A 9,329-nucleotide genomic window follows, 5' to 3' on the forward strand; every position below is an offset into this window, starting at 1 on the left:
AATTAAAAGCAGTGCAAGATATCATTGAGTGTGAGATTTCTTTGTATATTTTGGTAAAAAATGAAAAATAGTGAGTTTCAGAAAATGAAATTAGATGTTAACATTTTGTTGAGCCAAATTAATCAAAATTATAGTTATTTTGATGTTAGCACTGGGCCGAGGTCTACAGTGACAAGTTGTGGGTTGAAATGTGTCCCGAAGGAGAAACAGTTCCCTCCTCCACCAAGCAGGATCAGCTCTGTTTCCTTCTCGACCATCAGTTCAGAGCAGAACGAGTGCAACATCAAAGGCCAAGGCACTGAAGTCTATGACAGGAGAACCCCCAGTAAGATCCCTGTGAAATCATGTTTTGAGCGTTTTTAACTGACCGTATCCAGATTGAACTCCAGGCTGCAGTGCGTGGAAAGGTTGACCATGGCCACACCCGGAACGCTATCTGAATGCAGCCAAACTCCGCCCACCACAATCAGGTAATCGTCAATCACATGGGCACCGTGGGAATATCTACGGTACAATTAGCTCAGATTATTTAATCCAGTGATTCTCAATTATTAACAGTACATGTAGATAACGAATGAGTCAGCTCGGCGGGTGAGTGGTTAGCGCGTCGGCCTCACAGCTCTGGGGTCATGGGTTCAAATTGGTTGGCCACCGATTCAGGCCCAAAGTCAGCTGGGATAGGCTCCAGCACCCCCTGTGACCCTTGTGATGATAAAGCGGTTCAGGAAAATAAATGAATTAATGGATAATGAATGAATACTAATGAAAATGTGTTTTCTGCAAGTTTGGGCTAGAAAAATAAACCTTTCTTTTGTCATAAAGGGAAATAACTATTTTTCTAGCTGAATTTTCTCAATTTTTTGACATTTTCATTAACCTGGCAAGGCAGTTTGAATCAGGTCTAATTTTCTGTGGTTTGGGCTGGATTTCAAAATCGATGCTCGAAGTGGGGCTAAAAAGCATGAACTGTTTTAAAAATCTAAGAGAACACAATGTATTGTTGTCTACGGTACCACTACTTTAAAAAAAAAAAGAACAAACACTAAACGTCTGTTCAAACAGAGATGTCAACGTGATTAAAACCAAATTAAAATTGATTATGATTTCTTTTCTAAGAGTTTTAAGCATTAAATAAATGGAAGAAATGTACCTGGCACAAAGAGGGGGTTGAGTGTCTATCTTCTCCCAGCAGAAGCCTCTCTTATTCTGCTTCATCATGAATATGTCTCCTAGTGGCTTCCCTCTTCTTCCGTGTCCTCCGAAGAGAACCAGGCCCCCCTTGTAGGAACATGCTGAATGGGAATGGCGAGCCTCTGGCCCTTCACCTTCTACTGCCATCTGAAAATGTTGAAAAAAATAATCCTGATCTTTTTTTTAATTAAATGTTGAGCCATTTGTATGTTTTGTATTTGTATGTATTAGAACATTGAAGATTAAATAACAAATCTCTATACTCCAACACATGAATAAAAACTGTAAACTCCACTTGGCTTGCAAAATTTCTCAAAACCAACCTTGTTTTAAAATCACACTCGCCTCCAAATAGACCGCTCTTTTTTTCACGATTATTTTTGTTTTTTTTAACAGATGATTGCCACAATATAGCCCACAATTTCACATTTGCATTACAGTTCCTACATTAACTATAAACTTTGCATATATACCGTATTTTCTCACAGATTAGCCACCTCCGCGTATAAGCCGTACCCTTAAAATTGCCCTAAAATCATTGTATTTTGCAATTTCTCTCTTATAAGACGCTCCCTGATCCACAATATTCACCCCCGTATTCATGGTTTTAATAGCGAGTACAAATGTGTTACTTTGAAGGGAAAAGCTTAAGAAAAACCATTGCACGTGGTATTTCTGAGATACTGTATGATTGTACATTCCTTGTGTTTTGCCTGCACATAGACAAATTCAAAAGGGAAGTAACTACGTGAGCAATACAACCAGGAAGTGTGTCCGTAGCGGTCTAGTTTGACAACCCTAGGTAAGATGGCGGGGCTCTGAGCAAGCAATGGCAAGCACAAGTAAGCAGGTTTTTTCACATTATTTATGCAAGATACGTTTTTTTCTTGAGTTTCATTCATAGATGTCAAAATAAATTTTGTTTAGCGTTTTATGTTTATTTTTTCTCTTTTGGAATAAATTACTGTATTGGCCGCATTGTCTTTAGTTATGGCGTTTCGTCCTTGTCACCTTGCAGTTTCGAGCATGTCAAGTCTAATTTGTGCGCATATAAACTCTACCCTCAAATCAATCATCATTTTTTTAGCGACAAATACGAGATATATGCGAGAAAATATGGTATTTGACGGATGCAAGATGCTATGTAGTGAATTCGCGATAGTCGATCCACGAAATGGTGAAATATTACTACTATAACAAGATATAAGATATTGACCCTCCCCAAAAGTAATGTTTACATTAATTTTTCGTACTGTTTATCCTCATAAGCATCACAGGTCATTGTTCAGAGTAACAGCTTGTTGGTTGTTCAAAACAAAACAATCAAAATTAAGTAAAATTGGATTTCATTTGTTTCTTGTTTCTGTTCCACCGAAAACTATAATCTGACTGCATGTAACAGCCAGTTCTGATAACTCTACAATACATGTATGTTTAACAGCCAATCAAAAATCAGAACCTCAGTCCAGTGCTGCATATCCAAATCCAGGAAATAACCATCACCCAAAACTACTTCAGACACATTTTTTCCACCAAAGACAAACAAGAAGTCTTTGCCTAAAGAAAAAACAAACAAGGCCGTTTAGTTGCGTTATTATTTAAAAAAGAAGTTTATACAAAAACTACCTGGACTCTACCTTTATGTGAGACCAGAGTGGCAGAATGTCTCCATCTAAGTGGTGGATGAGGACCTGTACACACCATCTGCTCCTCATTATGTTCAATTACACCGTCAGGACCATGTGAATCATCAAGATGGAAGCTGATTTTAATAAGACCTTCAATTGGGTTTAAGGGCGAGGACCGTCCGCCGTATATTAAAGTGCCTCCACCAGGAACAGAAGTAGCAGTGTGGTAAAGGCGAACACCTACAGAAATGCAAAGTATCTGGTTTACGCTGTCAAGAAATAAGATGCCAAAAAAATTGATTAACTCACTCAAATGGGCTGAGGATTCGACATGGACAGAGCTCCATCCTTCACTGCCTTTGAGCAGGACTCGATTCGGAGCCCCTCGAGTGGTCCTGGAGGATCCTCCGGTGAGCAGGATGTGCCCTCCATCCAACATTGTTGAGGCCATCCCGAGACCCTCCACGAGAACTGGCTGTGTTTTGACAAAGAGGGCAACAGGGTTCCGAGCTGGCCGTTGGAGTGGCTCTGATGGAAGAAAAATAGAAGTAATGCAACATGAATAAGATAAACACAAATAAGAGCAACGGGAAAAAGCACCTGTAGGACGAAGGAGCAGCGATTTTGCTGTGAGGGAACCTCGAGAAGCTGTTAGGATAAAGTAGTGTGAGCATTTCTGGTGCCACTCCTGACGAATAGAAGGGATATCATTGCGATTTACAGTCATGGTCAAAAGTTTACATACACTTGTGAAGAACATGTCATGGCTCTATTGAGTTTCCAGTTATTTCTGCAACTGTTTTTTCTCTGATAGTGATTGGAACAGATACTTCTTTGTCACAAAAAGAACATTCATGAAGTTTGGTTCTTTTATGACTATTATGGGTTAAAAGAAAAAGTGATCAAATCTGCTGGGTCAAAAATATACATACAGCAACACGAATTAGCAATTTTGGTGACTTAGAAAGTTGTGTCAGTGAAATGAGCTTCATAGCATGGCCTCTTAACTTCTTGTGAGTGATTACAAGTGACTACAGCTGGTGACTTCTCTGAGGCCATTTAAATATGGCTCATTGGATGCAAACGCCCACAAACGCTACAATGGGAAAGTCAAAGGAGCTCAGCATGGATCTGAAAAAGTGAATCCTTGACTTGAACAACTCAGGAAAGTCACTTGGAGCAATTTCAAAGCAGCTGCAGGTCCCAAGAGCAGCAGTTGGGTGTTCCAACAGGACAATGACCCCAAACACACATCAAAAGTGGTAATGGAATAGCTAAATGAGGCTAGAATTAAGGTTTTTGAATGGCCTTCCCAAAGTCCTCACTTAAACCCCATTGAGAACTTGTGGATAATGCTGAAGAAACAAGTCCATGTCAGAAAGCCATCAAATTTAACTGAACTGCACCAATTGTGTCAAGAGGAGTGGTCAAAGATTCAACCAGAAGCTTGTGGATGGCTACCAAAAGCGCCTAATTGAAGTGAAAATGGCCAAGGGACATGTTACCAAATATTAGCACTGCTGTATGTATATTTTTGACCCAGCAGATTTGATCACTTTTTTCTGTTCACCCATTATAAAGTCATAAAAGAACCAAACTTCATGAATTTTTTTGTCACAAAGAAGTATCTATTCCAATCACTCTATCAGAGAAAAATCAGAGTTGTAGAAATAACTGGAAACTCCATGACATTATGTTCTTCACAAGTGTATGTAAACTTTTGACCACAACTGTACATGAGAAAATGACCCTCCAACTCTTTACGGCAGTTTTGACATTTTATATTTTGAGGTTAAAATGGCACGGCATGAAACAATAGTTACTCCTTTTCAGGTTTTATTTTTTTCATTATTCATGTATTGCCTAGAAGTATTAATAAAAAAAAACTAATTATATGTATTGCTTATGAATAGTGTTAAATTACCAGTCACAATTTTTCTGTTGTTTTAAAAAAACTACACCAAGAACAAATATCTGTCCAATTATAATGTGTGTCCATTATTCAGGAATGTTCAATACTTGTGGTCAGCAATGTATTTTAGTTAGTACTTTAGCTAATTAGAGTTTTTTGGTTGTTGGTCAGAATCTGACATTTCTTTAGGTCTAACAAAAAATGTGGATAAAATTGTAAGTCATAACGCACCCTCAAAACACACGTATTTATTCAAATCTTCTCATGTTTGTTTCTATGATGAAACTGACCTCATACTCATCAAAAGGCTCCAAATGTTCAACTCGGCATCTCTCGTCATCATTAATCAGACTGAGGAAGAACTCGTTCATATCCATACAAACACACTGCTCCCATCCCTAAAATCAACAAAAATAACAAACACACTCAATCAATTCGTCTTAAGAATTTGTAAAGTGTTAAATCTTATATTTTCTCTAATAGTGGTTGTCCTTTCAACTGGAGAGTATGATGACAAAAAAAACTGTCTACCTTTTCCAACCAGGGGAAAAAAAGTATAATAATTGTCATGATCTCTGTTTACATAAGACATTTATTGTGATACCTAATCATTTGAATTCCATTTCCAACCAAGTAACGTTAGCACCACTGGATAAGGTGTAGTTATGGATAGTTTCTATGAGCAGTAATAAAAAATGTTACGTGGAGATGGAGTTTTAAGCAACGACTGGTGTTGCAGTAGATGCTGATACCGTATTTATTCGAGTATAACGCGGACCCATAATTTGTGACTAAAAATTTGTATAATTTTTTTTCCCACTTTTTTTCAGCTCACACAAAGGATTGCACCGGTACTCCTAACTGTCAAATGTTGAACACGTTGCCATGACAAAACATTTATTTACAACGTATGGTACGGAAACCCTTAACAAACTACCAGTATGAACACAATTCTTAAATGGAATTTAAAATGTTAAATCCTTAAAGTCTAACTCAGCATCATAATATTTAAAATTTATCAAAATCTGATTCATCATCATCATTAGATTCAATAAACAATTGATTCAATTCTTCTTAAATTACTTTTTCTAAGTGTGAGCACCGGCCAATGTTTGCGGGGCGAGCCGCGAAGACTCTCTGACGATAGCGCTCCCTGGGCGGACTCAAGTGAGCACCTGCCTCGCTAAGATTTCTCTGGAGCAAGTTTATTTATTTTACCCTCCCCTGTAAACTGGCCGAAGGCTATTTGGAGTGGGCTGGCTTTTGGTAGAACGGGCTCTCGCGTGCCATCTAGCAGACAAAGATATGTTTTACGTCTCCCATTATAACGGCTGCGATGGGGATTTTTTTCACCGGCGGAGGGCAGTTTTTCACCGGGGATTTGGTCATATAAGCAAAGACCTCATGTATAACGCACGCCTGAACTTTGCTTTATTTTTTTAGTATAGAATTTTGCGCATTATACTCGAATAAATACGGTACATGAAGATCATGTTTTGAAGGAGTGCTATCTGAGTCATTATAAATTATTTTAACTCCCAATAGGTGACTTGACTATTGAAAAACTGAGCCTGTCTAAGTTTATTACAAATGCCATATAGAGTCTTTATACAATGTGAACATTTTTATTTATTTTTTTACAACAAATGTCCATCATTGTAAGTTTAGACCCAATTAATATTTTTTATAAATTGACAGCTGCAGTTTTTATATAACACACAATGGTACTTACTGTTGACTTTTGGTGGTATTTAATATGAGTTAGAGGCTTGATTATATGTTATGAATTAAACTTGTACTTATACAGTGGTACGACGAAAATTTCGATCGAATAATTTGCTCGCGATACGATTAAAATTTCGAGATGCGACCAAGCCAGGTGGCCATGACATGAGAGGCTGTTTATCATTGTAGCGCACTGTCTTTCCGCGAAATGCGTCTAATTTTACATCTATTAAACACATTTTATTACTATCAAACCACTCGTTATTTATTACTTTGTCAATATATGGCGAATTAGAACAAATAAAACATTTAAATTTGTTTGTTCGTTTACGAGTGCCGTGGATAAAGTCCCCCCGAACAGCCCCCCTCCGCCTCCGTGTGTCGTTGTCTCTCCCCTCCGCGAAATGCGTCTAATTTTACATCTATTTAACACATTTTATTACTATTAAACCACTCGTTATTTATTACTTTGTCAATATATGGCAAATTAGAAGAAATAAAACATTTTTTCCAATCCAATATCCTGTTTTTGGTGTTTTTTCAGAGGGTTGGAACAAATTAATTTGTTTTCAATTAATTTCAATGGGAAACGTTCGCTCGAGTTACGAAAAGCTCGACATACGATCTCAGTCTCGGAACGGATTACGATCGTATGTCGAGGTACCACTGTAAATGCATTCACCACTCCATAACAATAATATACTTAATTATACTAAATATCGCTTTACTTATATACTATCTACAGTCAAGTCAATGTACAGGTAAATATGGTATTTATACTATGGTAATTTTGCAAATACTGGCCTTGTCAAGGAACCTGTTCTTTTGCGCGTTAGAGTCAGGATACTTTAGGAGCGCATGCAGAGTAGAATTCAGTTTGATGAAATGCTCCTGCATGATGCGACCAAATGGATCTTGGGGATGAATCTGTTCGTACAACACAAAAAGAGCCTCGGGAAAGCGCCTCGCTGCCCAACTAATGATGTCATCTGATCTGGAGGAGCATAATGTAGAAATAAAATATGATTACACTTGTAGAACAGACAATAACTAGACCTCCCGAAATGTTGGTCTATCTTTTGGCAGCATATTGTATAAATAACACCAGAAGAACAGTTTAAGTTGTCCAAACACAAACAAACTCAAAGGAGTTACATTTCCAAAGGAAACCGGAATTACTCAGAGAAAACCCACGCAGGCCCAGGGTGAATATACAAATGTGCTAACAAATCGACCACCAGACCGCACGGAGACAAAATATTTAATGAGAAGATTGCTAAACAAAATTATTCACTTAAAATATTATGGCTGAAACACATTTCAAGAAAGCTGGAACAGGGTCATATTTACCACTATGTTACATCACTTTTTGTTTTACCAAATTTCAATAAATATTTGGAAACTTAGGGCACTGTTAAAACTTTGTAGGTGGAATTCTTTTCCACTCTTGCTTGATGTAAAGCTTTAGTTCAAGAGTCTGGGATCTTTATTGTCGTATTGTATGCTTCATAATGTACCATGTTTTAAAAAGGAGAATGATTTGAAAATAAGGCTAGTCTCATGCCCACTCTCTTTTACTACAAAGCCACATTGTTGTAACACCTTAAATTTCTAAGAATTTTTATTCACATGTACCAGCCATAACCTTTAAAGTTAATGATTTTCAGCAAAAACAATAAAGCTTTTCAGCTCAATAGCTTGTCTTTGTAGTGTAGGCAATTAAATAGAGACCGAACTTCCTTTGAATTGGGGTTGTAATTTCATTCATTTTTTATGGCTTACCAAATAGCAGCTATATTTTTTTTTATTCATTCATTTTCTGTACGGTTTATCCACGGAAGGATCGCAGGGGTGCTGGAGCCTATCCCAGCGGACTACGGACATCCTGAATGCGCGGCTAGTCCATTGCAGGGCACAAGGAGTTGCACAACCATTCACCCTCACACCCACGGGCAATTTAGAGTTTCAACCAACCTACCCTACATGTTTTTGGAATGTGGGAGGTAACCGGAGTACCCGGAGAAAACCCACACAAGCCCAGGGAGAATATACAAACTCCACATAGGAAGGTCTAGACTTGGTATCGAACCATTGATCTCAAAACTGTGAGGTCAATGCGCTAACCACTCGGCCTTAAGTTTTTAAAATGTTATTTATTTTGAAAGAAGTCCATGTTTTGACTCGCATTTAACGACATATCAGATTAGATGCCTTTATATACCAAGAAAACAAACAGACAAAATAAATAGATCCTGGCAATTATAAAGCGCTTTGATTGTTTGTGGAGTTTCCCCACTAACCCGGTATGAGTCAACTGTAGTATCTGTATTGCTCACTGTTGTGTTTCCATGTAGGTGAGAACCACTTCAGAAAGAATCAAGGTGGGGGCAGTCAGATCCAGTCCAGCCATTCCCAAAGCTTCTTCAACTTGGGTTTCATTTCGCATGTCCACCCCAAGCAGGTTGTACTGACTGCTTGACACATACACAGGCCCTAGAGACACGTATTGTATGATCAGCTATGGATCTACCTTGTATAAAACTATTGTAGAGAAAGTGCATTTTACCCGTCGGAGAAAGTTCAGGCTGGGAGTGTAACAATTCTAACAGTGAGACATTGGACCCGATCAATGCCGCCTTTCGCCGAGTCATGTCTGGGAAATCCACTTCGAAAATGACTGCCCGGTCAAGAGCCGCATCGGCATATAGACGGAAATAGAGCGAGTCGAATCCAGCGCCGAGAGACAAAATCTACAAAAAAGGATTGATAAAAATTGAAGTAACAATGATTTGCTTTTGTGATTAATTACATATTAAATGAAAGCAGTTGGCTTGCCTGTCTCTTGGCACAATGTTGCGTGACTTTTAGGAATG

At 38.2% G+C, this 9,329-nt stretch overlaps 1 protein-coding gene across 1 annotated transcript in view; it reads right to left on the reverse strand.

The window, feature by feature from the left end:
* Positions 1 to 24: 24 nt before the first annotated feature.
* The window catches only part of lcmt2 (leucine carboxyl methyltransferase 2), a 10,772-nt gene continuing 1,467 nt past the window's right edge, over positions 25 to 9,329 (reverse strand). Inside the window, exons 3-14 of the mRNA XM_077616437.1 lie at positions 9,292 to 9,329; positions 9,023 to 9,206; positions 8,793 to 8,949; positions 7,261 to 7,450; positions 5,022 to 5,129; positions 3,420 to 3,507; positions 3,129 to 3,347; positions 2,829 to 3,059; positions 2,651 to 2,748; positions 1,151 to 1,338; positions 369 to 504; positions 25 to 305 (exon numbers count right to left, since the gene is read on the reverse strand). The exon at positions 9,292 to 9,329 is cut by the window's right edge and continues 44 nt beyond it. Coding sequence (XP_077472563.1) covers positions 135 to 305; positions 369 to 504; positions 1,151 to 1,338; positions 2,651 to 2,748; positions 2,829 to 3,059; positions 3,129 to 3,347; positions 3,420 to 3,507; positions 5,022 to 5,129; positions 7,261 to 7,450; positions 8,793 to 8,949; positions 9,023 to 9,206; positions 9,292 to 9,329 — 1,808 coding nt within the window. The 3' untranslated portion in view covers positions 25 to 134. The remainder of the gene's footprint in view (positions 306 to 368; positions 505 to 1,150; positions 1,339 to 2,650; positions 2,749 to 2,828; positions 3,060 to 3,128; positions 3,348 to 3,419; positions 3,508 to 5,021; positions 5,130 to 7,260; positions 7,451 to 8,792; positions 8,950 to 9,022; positions 9,207 to 9,291) is intronic.

The sequence above is a fragment of the Stigmatopora argus genome, chromosome 13 (assembly GCF_051989625.1).
Source record: "Stigmatopora argus isolate UIUO_Sarg chromosome 13, RoL_Sarg_1.0, whole genome shotgun sequence".
NCBI classification, from domain to species: domain Eukaryota; kingdom Metazoa; phylum Chordata; class Actinopteri; order Syngnathiformes; family Syngnathidae; genus Stigmatopora; species Stigmatopora argus.